Source organism: Lemur catta, chromosome 2, assembly GCF_020740605.2.
Source record: "Lemur catta isolate mLemCat1 chromosome 2, mLemCat1.pri, whole genome shotgun sequence".
NCBI lineage: Eukaryota > Metazoa > Chordata > Mammalia > Primates > Lemuridae > Lemur > Lemur catta.
The window spans coordinates 20,097,890-20,118,090 of NC_059129.1; the positions used below are offsets into that span (position 1 = coordinate 20,097,890).

The 20,201-nt window shown below is 53.8% G+C and overlaps 1 protein-coding gene across 6 annotated transcripts in view; it reads right to left on the minus strand.

Annotated features, from left to right (window-relative positions):
• Positions 1-20,201, minus strand: part of MAD1L1 (mitotic arrest deficient 1 like 1) — a 361,733-nt gene that overhangs the window by 224,051 nt on the left and 117,481 nt on the right. For 5 of the 6 annotated variants that reach the window (XM_045542991.1, XM_045542990.1, XM_045542992.1 and 2 more), the window contains one exon: positions 3,402-3,546. In XM_045542991.1, the coding sequence (XP_045398947.1) occupies positions 3,402-3,546 (145 nt within the window). Of the gene's footprint in view, positions 1-3,401; positions 3,547-11,379; positions 11,421-20,201 lie in introns of those variants that run through there. The other variant, XM_045542994.1, reaches the window with a different exon arrangement.

Genomic DNA, 20,201 nt, shown 5'->3' on the forward strand with positions numbered 1-20,201 from the left:
GCATACAAGCAGATTCTCTGTACTACCTTGGCAACTTCCTATCAACACATATTTCAAAATAAGCAGCTTGAAAAAACCATCAGTTGGTGCTACCAATTCTGATACTGCTACACATTTTCGCTAGGAGTGAACCACTGAGCAAATGGATGGTGGGCGCTAGGGGACGGGCTCCTCGCTGCGGGAGTGTGAGTCAGCACACAGGATGGATCCGTGTGGCCTGCACTGGAGCTGAGGACACCAGCATGAACTCGTGTTTAGTGTAACAGACACAGAGGGATGCACGGAGAAGCACTTACAGACGCGTGTAATTACATGAGTTAGCGCACATATGTTTCCTGGCTCTCTTAGCTGAGAAGGCCTCGAATCAACAGCACCCAACTATCAACAAACACATCTGGAGCCCAGATCTTGGTTTCTAACACCATTCTGCAAGCAAAGGAGGCAGGGATCCCTGGAGAACGGCTGGTGCTGGGACCAGGCAGGAAACATACAACACGAGCCTGGAGTGTTTATAGCGGAGCGGAGTCTTAGCATCAAAAGGATAGAGGTGCTCAAAAGCAACAAATCGCAAAGGCGCACACACACACACACACACACACACACACACACACAAACACAGACACACATATGTGACAGACAGAGAGTCACTGGCTTGTCAGTGGAGGCAGCAGGATCTGGCTGGGGTGGGGTTGCTGAGACAGCCAGCACAGGAGGGGCTCTGGGCCCCGTCAAGGGCCATTCTGGCCTGTGAGGGCTCATTCAGGAATGAGACCTTGGGGAAGGACAGAATGAAACCGACAACCACCCATGAAACTTCTAAACTGGCTTCGTCAGCCTCATGCTGGACTCCCCTGACAGACTTGTGCTATGTTCTGAATATCTGTGCCCCGCCCCCAAAAACTCCCTAACCCCTGAGGTGATGGTATGAGGAGGAGGGGCCTCTGGGAGGTGACAGGGCAGTGGGAGCAGAGCCTTTGCACGTGGGACTGGTGCCCCGTGCCATGTCAGGACACAGTGAGAAGGTGCTGGCTGTGAACAGGAAGGGGGCTTCCCCCAGACACTGAATCTTCCAGTGCCCTGACCTTGGACTTCCAGTCCCCAGAACAGTGAGAAATAAAGGTCAGCTGTTTATAAGCCACCCGGGCTATGCTATTTCTTTAATGGCAGCTGAGAGGACTGGCATGACCTGCCGGAAGCTGCCTCTCCTCCTAAGAGAGCTGCACAGCCGAGGCCGCCATGGACACAGCTGACCAGCTCGTGGGCCAAACTTGAGAGATGCTCATAGCTCACATGCTGGTGGGCACAAGCCCGCCCAGAACACGGGCAGCTCTGTTTCCTGGGGACAGAGCTCCCCAGGGCTCCCTCTAGGAGGGGGCAACAGACCGTGTCTTCTGTGGGTCTTGTATGCCGCATGAGCAACGTCCACACAAACATCCATGAGGCTGGTGCACTACGCCACCATGGCGGGAAAGACTGCAGACACACCTGAAGGGACCCCAGGTCACCCAACCTGAGCTGTCTGTTCTGCAGATGGCAAAGCAGAGACCCAGAGGGACTTGCCGGCATCTCTGCGATCCCAGAGAAAGGCCAGGCCCTCCTGTTCTTCTCCACCCTCTGGAAGCTCTGAGAGTCCCAAGTGACAGGACCACAGCACAAGCCCATCCCACACCCAGAGGTCAAGTTAAGGTGTCCTGCTGTCCTGCCCCCACCCCAGCACAGCCTGACTCCTCCATCTGATGGCCAGGCCCAAGCGCCTCTACCAGCCATCGAGGTTTCCTCAGGCTCGGGCCACAAGCTGCACCCACAGGCAGACCTGCTGACCAAGCCCTGTCCTTCCCTGGCTCCACAGGTTGGACGCTGTCACCAGCAGCACCTTCATGACAACATCCTTCCACTCCCCCAGTCTCAGTTCTGTACAAAAAAAGGCCAAACTCTCCACATACACTTCCACAAACAGTGAATCCTCAGGTCTTTGCTTAAACAGCACCTCCTGAGACAATCCCCTCAGGCTAGCCTGTGCTTGCTCCCGTCGGGCTGGCAAGTGGGCGCTTGCTGGCTGCTACGCCCCAACCCGAAGTGTGAGTCCCGTGAGGGCTGTGCCCACATGTCTGTGCTGCCCATGCCTCACACACCTCGTCTGGAAGCTCACACCAGCAGACACACGTAGGAACTCAGTAACCAACCGAGCAGCATGATGGGGCTCTCTTCTTCACCAGAGGAGCAGAGAACTAACTCCTACGGAGCTGCCATGTGAGGACATTTTTGGAATTCTCTCTCTCTGGGGTCCACCTGCAAAGCCAGGGCTTCAGAGTCAACATGTGGGGCCGGCCCCAGTCCATGTCCCAGGAAGCCCCACGTGACACCAAGACAAACATGAGGTTTTCTTTTAAGACACAGCATGGTGCTGGCACGGAACGTGCTGGAGAAGCCACAAAACAGCAGCTTTTAGTAGCTGAAATATGACTCGTTTTCTGAAAGCTCCATAAACAGGAGGTCTCAGTAGCAAAAAGCCTAGGTTTTCATAAAAACAATTAAGAACAGGCAAATATTTGTCAGGCACAACTCCTGGTTCTCCCCAGGGGCACCATCTTTCCCCAGAACAGGCGGGCGGGCAACACAGCCCCTCTGCCTACTCAGCATTAGCTGGACAGCTGGACACCCTGCCCTGGCCTGGAAGCATTTGGGGACAGATTCGGCTTTTTCCTGCCTCATCTTCTGAAATTTCAGCATCCAAGCCATCATTTTAAACAACACTCACAAAAGCCATTCATGCTCCAGAGCCTCTGCTTATCAAGCCAGACATCAGAGCCCCTTCAGGCATGGGACAATTAGAGAGAATTCAGCGACAGAGTAGCCCACGGCCGACTGGGAACAAGAACAGATGCTGCCCAACACACCTGGAAACAAGTGACAGTCTCCATCCCAAAGCCTGAGCCAAAAACCCACTGTAGCTTAATGTGCACTCACTGGGTGGCAGAGGGGGAAAGACCACCCTGCCCGCCGGGTCTGGAGAGGCTGCACTGAGAGGGACACAGGACCCTGCAGAGGGTCAGCGATTGCACAATAAGCTCACCCTGGGCATGACACCAAGCCAGGCGTGGACGCTGGAATGCCGGAGAGAAACTGAGAAACACAGGACCCACACCAGGCCCTGAGAGTGCCACGGGTACCGGGGCTGGGGGAACTCTCGGCAACCTGGGATAGATGTGCACCCCCGACCAAACTGCCAAGACGCTGTCCTGCTGGGGGTGAGGATCTTGTGCTGATGTGAGCTTGTGGCATAAACCACCAGAAAGTGCACGTAGCTTGGCAGAGACCTTGAGGAAGGCGGGTGCACAGAGAGGAGAGGGTGAGGCTGGACGTGGGCAGGGCAGCCTGGCTGCCCTTCCTGGAACCCGTACCTTCGTGAGCAGCAGGACTCGCTTCTGGAGTCTTCGAGCCAGCGCCTCGTGTGTCTCACGCCTCTTCCTCTCCTCCAGCAGCTGACCACGGACCTGGCGGACCTCCTCCTGGAGCTGCTGCCTGGCCTGCTCCAGCCCCCGAGCACTGTATGGGAAAGGCAAAAGGGCAGTGTGATGAGGCCTGGTGTGACCACCCCCTACCCAGGCCCAACGAGAGAGCCCACCAGGACATCCTAAAATAGAGCTGCACGTGCAACTACCCACTGTCATTTCCTCACTCCTGAATAGCTACTTAACGCCTTTCAGGAGTTTCTAGATTTCAAATAGGCTCCCAGGGTGATCCCAGAACACAGCAGGCAGGGGGAGGGGATGCTCAACTCCACACACAATGGAAAAAATTGTCAGCAAGGCAGTGCTTGGGGAGACAGGACTTCTGAATGAGCTAGATTGCAAAGCAAGCACTTCCCATCTGAATCACGGTCGGCACAGATGTGCAACATGGGGGGAATCGAGTTCGAGGCGCCCAGTGGGGGCCTGTTCTGAAAACACTCTGCAAAGCAGAAACCCTAGCTGGTCACTGAGCACTGCGGACCCATGGTGCCTCCTGCGAGGCAGACGCCAGAGGCTCCTGCCACACTACTCCAGAGAGGCCAGGCTTAGGTGAGCCCTCTCCCATCTCCTTTCAATTCTGTGTTTTAAATGTCCCCTTTTCCTGGCCAGGCAAGGTGGCTCACACGTGTAATCCCAGCACTTCAGGAGGCTGAGGCAGGAGGATCACTTGAGGCCAAGAGATTGAGACCACCCTGGGCAACACAGCAAGACCCCCACGCTATAAAAACAGAAAAATTAGGCAAGTGCAGTGGCATGTGCCTGGAATCCCAGGTACCTGGGAAGCAGAAGCAGAAAAATCACTCAAGCCTGGGAGTTCAGGGCTGCAGTGAGCTATGATTGTGCCACTCCAGTCCAGCCTGGGCAGGAGCGAGACCCCCATCTCAAAAAAACAGAAACAAAAACATCCCCTTTTCCCTCTACGTTCCCCACAGCCTGTTCAGGAGGTGGTTACCTCTCACCTAAGTAACCACAATGGCCTCTCAACAGCTCTCACTCAGCCCGTCCTCCACCACCGGGTATCCAGCTGTCTCTTCAGACCACAGAGAAGGTCAGGTCGCTCGAATTTAGAAGCCTCTAGTGGCTCCCAACCAGTCACAGGCGAACCTCCTAACTATGGCCTGGCAGTAAAGTGCCTCAATCACTGGCCCCAGTGCCACCTCCTGACCCTGCTCTCCCTGCACATGCCCAGAGCCAGGCGCCACCCAGCCTGACCCCAACACTGACCATAAATATCCAGACTAAGTGGCTTCCCATGATGCTCAAACCCCAGACCCAACACCGCCGCTCCCCGAGAGTGTGCCCAGGACAGGACCCGGCCGGGGCAGGGAGGACAGACACGCAGACAAGGGCAGGGAGCACGGTGCGTTACAGATAAGAGTAGAAAACACGACGTTCACCCGATTTTTTTAAGTAGCAGAAACCTCTTTCCAACAGAAATCTTAACTAAATATCAAAAAAAATAAAATATAAGCAGAATATTAGGATTACGTTATAAGGTGACATTTGTGACATTTAACTGAGGTGTCGATCGGTGCAGACAATGAAGCTGCTTTGAAAATGTAAACTTGGCATCCACAGTTTCTATCCTACTTTGATTACTCAGCTTCAGGAAAACCTTAGTTCACAGCGATGGCAGATAATGCTTTCTTTGGAAGTGGTCTCTACCGGGCTTTTTCTACTTCACATTTGAGTGAATACAGGGTTTTCTCATTATAATTTAGTATAATTCTTTAAACAGTTAAAGTATAACTTGAAAGTGAACATGAATCAAACACTTATGGAACTTTACAAGGAACCTGGTGGCACTCCTGGTCCAGCCAAGCACAGTTGGGACCCCTGGTCTGGACCACCTTGGACCAGCCCCACACAGAAGCCTCACAAGCCCACAGATGCTGGAACCATGCCCTGGCATCTCATTTCAACGTAGCTGTGATGTGGTGGGATATGTATTTGGCTTTCCACCGCTTTCCTGGCATGCAACTTCTAAAATCCTCAGATTCTCCAAAGTGATGTGTCCTTTTGTACCTAATGAGTGACAGGTGGCTGCCACTTCAGGATGGGGCTGGTCACCAGAAAGAGCTGGGCAGGACTAGAGAGCTAGGATTTTTCTGTCCCACCCCCAACTCCTGGGGAGGAAAGAGGGGTTGAAGGTTAAGTTGATACCAGTAACCAGTGGCTTAATCAATCATGCCTAGGTAATGAAGCTTCCATAAAAACTCAAGAGGACTGGGTTCAGGAGCTTCCAGACAGCTGACCCCACCCCGCGGAGGTTCTTGGAGGCTCCCCGCCCCTTCCCCACACGTCGCCCTACGCACCTCTTCATCTGTATCCTTTGTAACATCCTGTATAATAAACCAGTAAACATAATGTAAATTTCCCTGAGTTCTGTAAGCTGCTCTAGCAAATTAACTGAACCCACGTGGAGGTTGTAGGAACCCCGATTTAAGACTGATCAGTAAGAAGCACAAGCAAAACAGCCTGGGGCCTGCGACTGGCATCAGACCTAGGGAGGCTCGGGCAGGGGACAGAGCCCTCACCCTGGGGTGTCTGACCTGACCCTGGGTGCAGGTGGACATGTCGAATCACACTGGCACATGCCCAGCTAGTGCTTGCTGCAGAGCTGCCTGCCTGCTGAGTGGCTGGGGAAACCCACACATTTGTTCACAGAAGTCTTCCGTGCTGAATGCTGTGGTGTGAGTGCAGAAGGAAACAGTTCTGAGTTTTTCCTAACGGATTAACCACCTTACACTAGTATCTAATCGCAATGCAGAACTGGCTGACTGCCACCTGCCACCTATAGGTGCTCCACAACCAAACACATAAAGTAAAAAACAAGTACAAACATTCATGGAAATAGACACATTGAGAGGCTATTCTGAATTCCAGTTCAATTTAAAACTATTCATAGGCCAATTTAATAATCAAGGACTGTGAAATAGACTCTTGAATCACTGAACTCAGGTGGGGAAGTTTGCAGCACTTTAAATCACAGCTCCAGCAAGGGTAATTTAATTAGAAGAACGACACCGTTCCCTGTGCTCTGTTGTGACGTTGGGCACGCAAAGGCACAGACCAGCTGAGGGTTGCTGGGAGGCTGCCCTCGGCACAAGACAGTTTGGAGCAACCTGAAGGGAGACAAGCAAATCCCAAACCCTGCATCTGGGGTGATGATGCCCTCATATCCATGTGGGGGTCACACTTGGGGCTGGAGCCCTCCTCACCAAGAGCAGGTACAAATAAAGACACGCCACGCGATGCTACCTTCTCAGAGCCCAAACCTCTGCGGCTTGGAGGACCTGGCTCAGTGCAACAGAGCAGGCGCCAACAGTGGGCACCAGGAAGCTGGCCTCAGCCTGAGCCTCGGCCCCTGAGGGTGGGGGGCAAGAGAGCAGGCACTGAGAGCTCAGATCCCAGCCCGGGCCTGAGGGACAGGATGTAACGTGGGGTATGTCCGGCAGCACCTGCAGAGAGAAGACAGAGCCTCTAAGGAAGCTGGGCCGTGCCCAGGCTGGACACACTACTCACAGGTTGGTTATCAAGGAAACCTATTCTCTCCCAAGGGCAAAATACTGAAGTAAGGACAGGAAGAAATGAAGCCAGAGGAACCCAGGTTCCTAGAGGAGACCTTGGACAGCAGACAGGACAGCATGGGGACAGCTGAGAAAAGCCCACCTGAGGGCTGAGCATAGGTGGGCCCTGCATAGACTGGGGCCACGTCCCCAGGGCTGACGTGTAACTGGAAACCCATTTTCTAAAAGACAAAACTAGATTTAGAAACCCAACTTCAGCACATAACAGAGAATGAACTCTCTGCACAGCCTTGCTCAGAGTGTCAGTGATCCAGACTGACCAGCGCTCACCCACCCAACCCATTCCACGACGGAACACGCACACGGTCCAGCTGTGAACTGTTCCAGGCACCAGAGAAACAGCAGCGTCAGCGCCCCAGCGAGACTTCCCAGGGCCTTCCTCACACCGGGGGGAAAACTCAGGCAAAGGAACCACATGCACAGAGAAGGGTCAACGTGAAGCTCAGGTGACCAGGTGTAAAGCTGCCAACTAGGAAACGGAAAGGGGAGGAAACAGAACCCTAAGGAATCAACTGGGCAGCAACTTCAGAAAGTAGCTACCATTACTTGGGCTGTGGGAACAAAGGGAAGAGGTTGAAATAATTAAAATTCAGAAACTCAGAGGAAGACCACGGGGAACAGAAACCTGGGCCTTTGAGGGGAGGCTCTGCTGGTGTCTGAGCTGGGGGGACCCCTGCAGGGCCTGGACCCAGACCTCTGAAGACAGGGCACAGCCTGCCGGAGCCGCAGAAGCTGCAGACTGGGTTCTGCAGCTGCCGGGGAGGGAGGTGGTATCGCTGAAGCACCCCACAGGAAAGGAAGGGGCAGGCCCTGTGTCCCCTGCAGCCTCGCCCTGGGTCTCTCCCTCAGGCCCCTACGGCAGTGCTGCCAGAGGCCCGGCTGGCAGAGCAGCCATGAGGACTGCCGAACCCAGCACTGCAAACCGAGCACAGAAAAGGGGGTTTGGAGTTGAAAGATGACAACTTGGTGACTGCAGTGGGCAGAAGACAGAGCAAAGCAAACAAACATAAGCTTTCTGACATCAAGAGCCCTCATGGGAGGTCATAAGGCAGGGAGGAGCCGGAGCAAGACTGGCAGGGAGGGGCTCCTGGGAAGCCGAGGAGAGGGCAGGATCAGAGAAGATTTCTGGGGTCGGAAGCGCCTGTGCAAAGGGCGCACAACCGTTCAGGATGTTTGCTCTGCTGCAGAGAGAGCAGCAGACAGGGCTGTGCTGGGGTAAGAAGGCCGGGACCCCGGGCAGAGCATGCACTCACTCAAGACGATGTCCAGCTCAGGGCACGGTCCTGAGCATGCAGGGAGTGGCCGTAACAGCGAAGCCCTGGAGAGCTGAGAGGGAACCACGCACTGCCCCAGTGGAAGGGCCTCCTTCCACAGCGGTGCAGCCTTCCGGTGGCTTCTCAAGCTGCTGTGGCACACAGCCCTCCCCACGCTGTACGCAGAGGGTGCGAGCACACGCTCAGGTCAGGGGGGCTTCTGCCACCTCCCCACAGACCCCACAGGGGACCTTGCCGCGGTTCACCAGCACCGGGGGACCGAGTTCCAGAGCGCCAGCCCCAGCCCCTGCACGCCAGGCCGCTGGTTTCTCTCTGCCAGGGATGTTCTCACCATTCAATCTCAGCCTTTCTTCTGAAGTAGAGAAAACTCATAAAAAATTAAGCCTCTAGTTCCATGCTCAAGTTGAACTCTGAGGTCACTGGCATTTCTGTGAACCTTTGGGAGCTCAGAATGAAGTTCTTAGTTCTTAAAGGAGAAGCGGGGCATGTTTATCGATCAGTGCTTTCTGAGCCACAGCTGCTGAGGAAACAAGGCCTGGCTTTTGAGACACCAGCTCTGCACTGTGACAGGCCACTGCCCTCCACTTTAATGTAATCTTCATCAGAAAACTACCAGCCTAAGAATATCTACTTTCAAGGAACAATGAAAGGATATAATATGTTCTGAAGCGGCAGGAGACATTTTAACGACCTTCCTCGAGACACTGCCGATCCGGCTCTTCCCTCGCGTGACCCCCGCATCCAACGTGCTCTGTGTCTGTCTTCTCCCCACTCCCACCCGCCGCCCCGAGCGCTCACCAAGGCCAGGGAGGAGCATCTGTACAGATAAATACCACAGGACTCTCTCCAGAAACGACAGGGGCCCTGTGGTGCAGAAACCCGCCTGTGGCACAGCCACGACAGACTGGCTCTGAGGTCCAGCACACAAGCCACCAATGCTGGAGACCAGGACAGGCTGGTGCCACACACCTTAGAAAGAGCAGTCACCCTCTCTGGAGCTTTCACTCGACACTCAGGATGGTGTGAGGAAGGGCTTTGCACCCACGTCACGATGCCAGGCACACAAACACATAGGGTATAAATGTGCCTCGACAGCCACACCCAGGCCCAAATCCAAAATGACAATTCTGAGCTAAGCACAACCTTGGCTATGGTCTGAATGCTCGTGTCCCCCTAAATTCACACATTGAAACCCTAAACCCCAGTGTGAGGGTGTCTGCAGGTGCCTGGGCCATGGGGGGTGCAGTCCTCCCAAGGGCGTGTCTTCTAAAGAGGCACCAGAACCTGCTTCCTCTCTCTCCCTCCGCCATCTGCAAACCAGGGGACCCCTCCTCAGACCCAGGGGCTGTGGTCGTGGACTTCTCAGCTCCAGAACTGTGAGAAATAACGTTTGTTAAGATCCCAGTCTACGGTGCATTTGTTATAGGAGCCCGAATGAAGACAAACTTCTACCCAGTGACACTTGGGCAAGATGTTCGCACACAAGCACAGGATTATACAAAAGCTTTATTTGTAACGACTGCCCCAAAATACTAACCTGACACATGCGTGAACCCACTGGTGGCCTCCAGTGGGCCAAGATATAAATACAACTGCATGTGCAGGTGTTTTTTAGTAATTACACTTTTGCTGAAACTAGGAAAATAATAATTTTACTCAAATTTTTGCAAAATCCTTAAGAGCACCTTTACTCTTAGAGGTCTGAACTGAGAAGGCTGGCATCACTGGTGCCAGATCCCACATCCTTGAACTCCCTCGTACAGCTGGGCTTTATTTCTGCAAGTATGGCCCGGAGGATAAGCCACAAGCAGATATGGTAGCCAAATGTCCGAGAGAACACAGTGAGGCCCACACAGGGCTCCCCCTGTGCCACCAGGTGGGACCTATCAGCCAAAGCTTGGATCCTTTTCACCAGCTGTGGCCAAGAAAGGCTTCAGTTTCCAAAATATTTTTCAACAAAGACTAAAAAGGTCACAAAGCTGAGCACAGAGAAGCACATGGCTGTTAGAGCCTCCTTGGCCTGCCTGAGTGTGGCCAGCAGCAGGACTCAGAGGCCTGGAGCCTCTCCCTCCCCACCCCGCCCCACCCCTCCCCGCCCCGCACCCGCCAGCCCTCGGGAGGCTCTGCCACACCCAGGCTGAGGGCATCGCAGAGGCCTGTCCTTACCCCCAAGGCCGCTGTGCTCCCTGTGGCACCAGTTTTGGCACCTGACAAGGGCGTTTCCACAGGAATTGGACAAGAGACCACAGAAAGGGAGGCGCAAGGCCCACAGGCCACACAGGGGCACCTGAGAAGGAAAGACCTTCTGCAGAATCCTGGAGCACAGGCAGGGAAGGACCTGCCTGGACCAGCGTTGGGATGGGGATCTCGAGACAACGAAACCAACCCCAGTCAGCATGTGGGACAGTCAGGAGCTGGAGGGAGCCAAGGTGGGCTCAGAAATGAGGACAAACCAGGGACGCTCCCAGTGCCTGAATTCTACCCTCACCTGCCTGGCCACTTGTGCCAGAACCCAGGCCCCTCCCAGGCCCTCCCACTGCACGCAGGCCCCGTGCAGACCCTCCACATGCTCCTGGAGCCAGGGCTTCCCCCCACCTGCACCACCCACCCGGTCCGAGGCCACCTATTGCCGCCTGTGCCCTGCATAGCCCTGTTCACCCCTCCATAAAGCAAACACAAGCCCGTGTCCTCCCGGCCCCCAAATCCATCTGAGGAGGTAAACTCACCCACCTGCGCTTCCCTCTGCCGACTTCTGGCTGTGCGTTCTCAGGACAGCGACCCCGAGGCCAGGCCCAGCTTCGCCTCGCTTGCACCCACCCACAGCCCAGCAGCCACTCCCCAGCGCACCCTGCTGCAGCCGCACCACGCTCCTTCCCACTCCACAGACGGCCACACGCTTGTCACCTCAGGCTCGGGCCACACTGTAGACTGACCTAAGAGCTCTTCCACACGCCCCAGGCATGGTCAGACCCCCTTCCCTCCCATCCTGTTGGATTAAGTCACCTTTCTCACTCCTCACGGCCTGTCCTCTCCCTCCGTGCCAGGACTGTGACAACAGCGTGCACCTGTGCCAGGCCAGCTCCCCCCACCGCAGTCCTCCAGGCAGGTCTGTCTGTCTGTCGTACTCCCCACTCTACACCCAGGTGCTGGCACAGAGCAGGTTTTCAACAAGGCACTCTTGTCACAGGTCATGAGGGTGCCCAGCCAATGTATGAAGTGTAACTGCAAAGGCTGATCCCTGTAGCTGCTCACAGGATGCCCGGCTGCCCCTAGTGTGCCCAGGGAGGGTGCCTGCACCTTCAGGAAGGGGTAGCAGTGACAGCAGGTCCCAGCCAGGTGTCGGAGAGGTTTGTGACCCATCGGGCACAGCCAACGTGCAGCTGGAGGTGTGAAGCCAGCACACGGGGAGAAGGGCAGGCAGCACTCTGCGGGCTCCAGGGAGCAGGTGGCAGAGGACCCCGCGCAGGCCCTGGAGCCTGGGGGAGCAGAGGGAGGATCCGCCCCACAGACGGCTGGGGCCCGCTGAGGAGAGCCTGCCCTGCCCTGCTCTGGAAGAATCTGCTGATTCTGAAAGGGGATACAGTCTGCCAGGACAGCCCCCAAGCCACATGTACAGGTTCTCTGCAAATGCTTGCAGAGCCGTATTTACGGGGGCCTGGCGGGGAGCCACATGGCAACTTGGCAACGGGGGTGGTAACATTTTAGATGGAACACAAACTGGTTTCAGAAACGCTCTCCCAGAAGGCTTCGACTTCTGCCTCCCAGCCAAGAGAGAACTCAGGGAAAGGGACCCCTCTTGCCATGGGAGCCTCAGTCACGCCTGGGGGCCAGCTCAGCAGAGGCAGGAGCGCTGCAAGCCCTGGGGCACTCCCCAGAGGGGAATCCACAGCTGTTGTGGGGGGAAGGAAACAGGCCTTGGGATCCACTGGGCCAAGGGGATCCCGCGCCCACGGGAACAGACCCTGCAGCGCCTGCTCAGGTGGCTCTGAGCACCTGGCTGAGCTCTCTGCCCCTCCACGCCCTCACCGACACCAACCCGACCAGATGGGGCTACGGGAACTTAGTAAGACGAGTATGTACCGTGCACAGCACACGAGCAAGTACTTCATGAGCATCGATCCCCGTCCCACATGCTGCCTTGATGTGGGGTCCACCATCTGTGACCAGCTAGGGCAGCGGAGCTGTGGCTGCACCTGGAGAGACCTCCCTAAGAGCCGCCTGAGACACACATCACAATTTATTTCTATGAATGTAACAGGACTAAAGAAAGCAAGGAGGTTGGTGGCCAGGGCCTCCCTAACAGCCCGAACTCAAAAGTTATGTCCTGAGCATGTCTGCACAGAGCTTTCCAATTGAAAGAAAGCTCCTATGTACATAATCCTACTTCATCTCCACGAGAACCCGCAGGGACAGGTCACATGGGTGACAAGGCTCACCAGGGTCATCCCGCAGGAAGTGACCAGCCCCGTCTCACATTAAACCCGGAGCCCTGGCCCCTAGGAAGGCACTGACTACATGGCGAAGGCACAGGTGGGCACTCGGAGGTGGCAGAGATGGGCAGCCACTCCTCTCTGCTCCTGCCCACCGTGTGCCAGGTGCAGACCCGAAAGGGACTGATTCCCCAAGAGGGAGCAGCTCCCCCATCGCCCCGGGACACCCAGACTCAGTGTGGCACTCAGCTGCCTTTATTTACGCCATCTAATTCCAATCTTAAATGCCTCCAGGTGTCATTACACATTTCTCTGAAAAAAAAAAAAAAATCCAAACAGCGGAAACAAAACCAGAGAATGAGAAAAGCAAAGACTGAAATAATTACCAATCACAGGGGCGGCCGAGGGGGCAGCTCTGGGGCCACGGTCCGGCCCAGCTCCCTCCCTCCTCCAGAGCTTTGCCTCTGACTAGCTCTCTGTTCCCAACAGCTCATCAATCCAAATCACCAAATTCAATTTGCATTCCCAGATAAACAGAGGCCACACAGTAAATACTCACATCTGACCTTGAAATGTGAGAAGGAAAATTGCCCTTTGCGATTTCAATTCAATCCCAACCATAATGGATAATCCAATTTCACTGAGCAGCTACCAGCCTATAATTACTGGGTGGGGCTGCCTCCAGGGGAAGGTGCCAGGCATCTGCAAGACAGTAAGTTCACCCCCAAACCCGGGACCCAGGAACCGAGGAGGGCAGAGATCAGAGGGCGAGTCGCCCCTCATGGCTTACTCAACCACCACCAGGCACCCTCCAGCTGCGGCTTTCAGGAAAAAAAATGGGAGCCCAGCCCTGTGCTTGTGCCGTGACCCTCTGGGGCAGCTGCTGAAGTCCCTGCTCCAGCATTCTAGTGAGCTCACCCGCCCCCCACTCCCTGACACATGCACTTCCGGACACACATACACTTGCTGACACACACACTCTTGTTCACACTCACACGCTGGCACACGTGGCCGTGTGGTCCTGCCTCCCCCTACCCCATATCAGGTGTTCTCAGGAGCTTGTTCTCTGCTTTTTGTTTTTCAGTCTCTCGTTTTTCTTTTTGTAAGTTCTCCTGTTTTGACACCTTTCCTTCGCACACAGTGTGTCCGTGCATCAACTCCACTCTATTGAAGTTTCTCAAATCTTAAACACACCATCATGTGAGCCAGGAAACTTCCCAACACACCTCAGGTGGAGGAAACCACCTATGGGGAGTGTGGGCTTCAGGGGCCCCTGGGAGCAGAGGGGACGTCTGAGATGGCCCTGGGTTGGGGCAGCCACTGCACGGACGGCACAGCGAGGACCGGGCAAGGTCTGTCCATGGTGGGCAGGAGAGGCTGGTGGCAGGGCTGGGGACTCCCAAATCTGGCCAAGGTGACATGGAGTGGGGGGAGGCAGGACCACATGGCCCCGTGTGCCAGTGTGTGAGTGTGAACAAGAGTGTGTGTGTCAGCAAGAGTATGTGTGTCCGGAAGTGCATGTGTGTGTGGGGAGGGGTGAGCTCACTAGAATGCTGGAGCAGGGACTTCAGCAGCCGCCCAGAGGGGTCACGGCACCAGCACAGGGCTGGGCTCTGGCCAGTGTCCCCTTGGCGCCCGCATGAGAGCCTCGCAGCCAGGCCAGCAAAGCAGAGGAGCGAGGGGCTCAGACACAGGGTTTAATTGAGATCGTGCATCAAATCGGACAAGCAGTTAAGAGATGAGACAGAATAATCTCACCGACGTCTCTCTTTGGAATCACCCGATAGCCCAATTAGCAGCTCTGACGCTGAGGTTCCAGCGCCGCGGCAATCGATGGCAGCACGCGGCCCAACAGAGCCAACCGCCTGCGCTCAGCTCAGCCTTCGATCGACACCTGTGCTCAACATAATCCTTCCAGCGGTTGTGGCGCTGCCTGATTAATATAGCCCATTCGGCCTGTTTATTTTCCCATTGATTTTGCTGTCCTCAACCAAAGCACCAGCAGTCAGTGCCCAGTTAGGTGTGGCTCCCTCATGGGGACTCTGCCGTCACCCGTGGAGGGAGCCCACAACCCCCTCAATCAGGTGTGCAAGGCACGGGGGCTCCCGGGGAGGGGGGTCATGAGCTATCTCTCTGCTGTGACATCCCAGGTGACCAGGCTGAAGACTCAATGCTATCACTCTGCTAACAGAAAGAAATCTCCAAATTATGTCCCACACTGAATAACAAAAATCAAAGGGGAAAATGAGATTTTAAAATTAGCTCCTCTTTCATTGTTTTTTAGTGAGAGCTGAGTGGAGGGAGGCATCTGCTCACCGATCACTGTGTCAACACGGCAACTCCTTTATTAATCTCACTTCCTCCTCACCCCAGGCTTGGGGGCTGGGAGCGCTGACACTTGACTTGAGAAATGCCAGCTCTAAGCAGTTTATTTCCTCTTGAACTTTAAGAACTGACTAAGACAGAAATGACCTTTAGAAGGCAAGGTTCGTGCTTGTCGGAATCGCTGGAGCACTTCTCTGCTTACACAACACTCAGAGGTGCCAGGCGAACACCCCCGGGCAGGGGGTATGACTCTCCCCGAAGGTCTGACAGTGCCCCCTCGGCAGGTGAGTCAGCAGAGGAGCCCAAGGTGGCTGGGCTGGGGTGGGCCAGCACGGGGCAGGTTGTCAAGAGATTCCAAACGCAGCTGGACAGCCAACTGCACCTTGATTCCTGCGGCAGGGACGAGGAGTGAGCACTGAATGTCAGCCAAGCCTGGGACAGACGTGGCTCAAACCTGGACTCTGCCACTTGCTAGCGGCAGGACTATAACCAAGACGACCAACATTTGCTTCTCAAAATTCTTTGGGAAAAAGCACCTTGTAAAAAAACTAATATATTCCCTGACATTTAGCAGAAGCTCCTTTTAATCTTTAAGTAATTTTTGTTGATCAATTTGAGTGTCTGCCAGGATACCTTCTTATGGACTGCTGAGGGGTGTTCCCGGTGACAATGAACTCTGCAGTTTATTTAGTAACAGAAGGCTCTGGCCCCAAGAGCCAAGAAAAAAAGGTCAGACAGGAAAAGCTGTGAGTCTTAGGACGAGGAAGCTGCTCCCGAGTAGGGCAGGGGAAGGCTCCCCGGAAGAGGCATCCTCAAAGGTCATAAAGAAAGTGGCCCTTGACCAGGGCGTCACATCACAGTGAGGGAAACAGCAGACAGTGCACAGCAAAGCCACACAGGTTAAAGGAGAGACCAGGGGACTGCAGATTTCTGCATGGAGCAAAACCCAACCAGAGGAACATGCATCAAGAGCCACCCGGGGCTGGTGGGATGAGCCTCGGGAGCCACGGGACCAGGCAGCTCTCTCTCTGGCATGGGCTGGGAGTGGGGGAGGGGTACAGAGCAGAAGGCACTGGGGGAGGGGCCAGCCCACCACCCGCTTTAGAAACCCTATGGACTCTCCTCTCCTTAAGACCTGGTTTCCACGTGCACCCAGTTTGGAGGAAAAGGACACGTCAGGGGCACCGATACCCACGTGGCAGTTCTACATCTCGCTGGACATCGACAAATGGCGTCTCATCCACATACCCGAAAGCTGTTGTGAACTAAGTCTTGGGCAAGGGCAGGGAGCAGTTGTGGATGTTCAATAACATTTGAAAGATTCTGGTCCCCAAAAATTCAGAAAAAAATATTCAGAAGGTTCTGAATAGATTGTAGAAAATAAAGGTTTTTGGTGATTATGAACCCTTACTTCATTTTCTAAAAGTCCACGGAGGACAGAAGGACCAACCGCGGAGACAGCCACAGGCAGGGGAGGCCAACAGGACAGGTGACCTCCACTCCCTAGAGGGGCTGGCAGGGAGCGGGCTGCGTGGGGAAGGGCCAGTGCAGGGGGCGGTGGGCAGGCGTGCACCCCACGCCCGCTGTCTGCTCCCCACTCCTTGCAGCAGCATAGCAGCAGCAGCTGTGCTGATACCCTCACCGTCATGTCTGCTAGAGCAGCTCCAGTGCAGGAAATGCAGCTCGGCGAGTGGAGCACCCGAGAAAACCCATTTCCTGAGCCACTGCAGCGGACCGCTGCTGCTCACTTCACCACTCGGTGGGTAATTTACCAAGTTTAATAAATTTCTTAGAAACAGACACTCGGAATGTACCTCACAGCTTGGAATATCTGCCCCTCCGGCTTCCTGTTGTCAAGGCCCAGATAACACCGAAAGCTGCTAGAGCCCTCCCTGGACGTGGAGGAGAAAGAAGAAGGGGCCGTAACAGGTGAGGGGCCAAGGAAAGGGGGCGGGAGAGCTTTCCCTCCATCACGAGGCCAAGGGTGACAGAAACACACCAAGTCACTGAGCAGAGAGACCTAGGCCACGTGGGAATGGAATCAGAGTCTGCCTGCGACCGGCTCAAGGTGCATCCACATTGTGGCAGGTGTCAGAACTTCTTTCCTTTTTAAGTCTGAATATGATTCCACCACATTTTATTTATCCCTTTATCTCGGTGGATGTTTGGGGGTTGCTTCCACTTTCTGGCTGCTATGAACCCAGCATGAGCGACAGTGCACAGCACCTGTTCAAGTCCCTCCTTCCGTTCCTCCCGGTGCGCACCCAGAGGTGGGGAGGCACGGGTTCACGTGGGCTCTGGTTAACTCGAGGGCCGCCTCACCGCCTCCACAGTAGCTGCGCCACGTCTCCACATCCACGCTAACACGTGCTTTCTGTTCCGTTTTCCTTTCTCTTGAGTGACAGTCGTCTGTATGAGTGTGAGGGGGCCTCACTGTGGTTCTGCTCTGCACTTCCTAGTGATTACGATGCTGAGTGTCTTTCCATGTCTTTATGGGCCATTTGTGTGCCTTCTTGGCAGAAATGTCTATTTCAGTCCTTTGTTTTTTAAATCAGGTTACCTTTTTGATGTTGAGTTGTGAGAATTATATATTCTAGACCCTGATCAAATGCATGGATTCTAACCTTTATCAGTTACATGATCTGCAAATATTCTCTCCCACTCTGTGGACTTTTTACTTTCTTGATAATGTCCATTGATGCACTTAAGTTTTATATTTTGGTAAAGCCTATTTTATTAGCTTTTCTTTTGTTACTTGTATTTTTAGGATCATATGTAAGACATCACTACCTAACCCAAGGTTATAAAGATTTACACCAATGTTTCCTTCTAAGAGTCTTATAGTCTTAGCTCTTGAGTTTAGGTTTTTGACTCATTTTGAGTAAATTTTTGCAAATGGTGTAAGGCCAGGTTCCAAATTCATTCTTTTGAAGTTGTCTTAGCACCACAGAATGAGATAGGAAGTGCTCTCTCCTTTTCTATCTTTTGGAAGAGTCTGAGAAAGATTGGTGTTAATTCCTTCCTCAAATGTGAGGCAGAATTCGCCGGTGAAGCCACCTGCCCTTGGGCTTGGCACTGTTGGAAATATTTTGGTTGTTGACTCAACCTCTTTACTTATTATAAGCCTATTCAGATCTTCTATTATTTTTGAGTCAGGTTTGGCACTTTCTGTATTTCTGGGAACACGTACCTTTTGTTTAGTTATTTGCTGGCGTCCAGCGGTCCACAGCATTCTCTCCAGCGACTGCCCCACGCTCACTCTCCGTCTCATTAACAGGAACATTCTCGCTCCTCTCCTCAGTCAGTCCAGCCAAAGGTTTGTCAATTTTATGCATCTTTCCAAATAACTTTTTATTTTGTTGATTTTTCTCTATTGTTTTTTCTGTAATCTTTATTATTTCCTTCCTTCTGCTTGCTCTGGGTTTAGTTTGTTCTTTTTCTAGCTTCTTAAGGTGAAAAGTGAAGTTACTGATCTGAGATCTTTCTTCTTTTCTGACGCAAGCACGTGCAGTTATTACGTAAACCTCCCTCCAAAGCGCTGCCTTTGCAGCCTCCCGTGATTTTGATATATTGTGTTTTCATTTTCATTCACTGCAAAACAATTTCTAATTTCCCTTATGATTTCTTCTTTGGCATATTATTTAGCAGTATGTTGTTTAATTTCCAACTTGTGAATTTTCCAAATTTCCATCTGTTATTAATCAATAATATCTAACAATCAAAATCTAATTTCATTCCATTGTGGTAGGAGAACATACTTGGTCAAATTTCAACCTTTTTAAATTTATTGACACGTTTTCCTAACATATAGTGCAGCCCAGAGAATGTTCCGTGTGCACTGAAGGAGAACGTATGTTCTGCTGTTGTTTGAGTGGCGTGTTCTATAGATGTCTCTATGCTTAAACTTCCTCACCCAGGAATGGGGATAAAAGCCCCTACCCTCAGGGTTTCTTATGCAAATTCAGAGAGAGAAGGCAACACGCACCTAGCCACCTAGCGCAGCCCTGTATTCAAACCAGGTGACTGAACCCAAGCCTGCGGGCAAGGCAGGAACCAGGGCAACACCCAAGACAAACTTGAACAATACCAACCACGGCCCCTTCCTAATCCACGTGTTGGCTCGTCGCTGAAAATATTAAATACACTCACTGTGCTGACGCCAGGGTTAGACTCTGATTTACCAAACACGTCTGACACAGGAGCGAGGCCCACCCTACTGGTGTGCAGAAAGCAGGAGAGCACCCAAGTGTGCGCAGCAGCTCCCGAACGAGTACATCCTCAGAGAACAAGCCCACCGGGACAGAGGCATAGGCCTGCCCACAGGGACAACAGAGGACAGGGCTTTGGCACTTCTGAGATGACACTATGCCAGGGAGCCCCTGTGGGTGTCCTGCAAACACTAAAGAAGAGCTGCACTGCAGACTGCGGGGATGTCCCCACAGGCCACCTTCCTCACCCAGGGCTGCCATGCAAACAGCTGCAGGCTTGTCCCCATGGGCCACCCTCTTTCCCCTGAGCTCCCTTCCTGTGCGGGCATCACCACGTGTTTGCAGGACAGCCCCACCTCTCAGCAATGCTAATAGCACCCAGCAACCAGAGGAAACAGGCCACTAAAACAACCACCTCATCACACAAATCCTTCATAGGAATGGATTTCAGAGCAGACTGTCTGAGACTGGCATCCCAAAATGACACACACACAAGCAACGAGCCTGGCTCTAGCTAAGCCCAAACTTTTAGTCACATTAATAGAAAAAGTACCGTTTAAATGCAACCACGTTAAATGTGCAGAAAGCATCTTCCAGAGAAGAGCCATTGGCACCTTGCAGCTTCCAGGAACAGTGATGGCCACAGCCCCGGCAGGCTGGACAGCACCGCTCCTCTCCTTCCTGCCCTCTCCTGGCATGCGCTGGACGCCAGGTACGCTGCAGACCTGGGCCTCGTCAGGCCCAGTCACTGAAGAGAAGAGGAAAGTCAATGGGAGGTTGGCCTCGGCACGCCTCCTCCAGGGCACCGGCTGCTGCGGCAGCCCCTCCAGGACCATCCTACCAACACCGGCTTCGGTCAAGC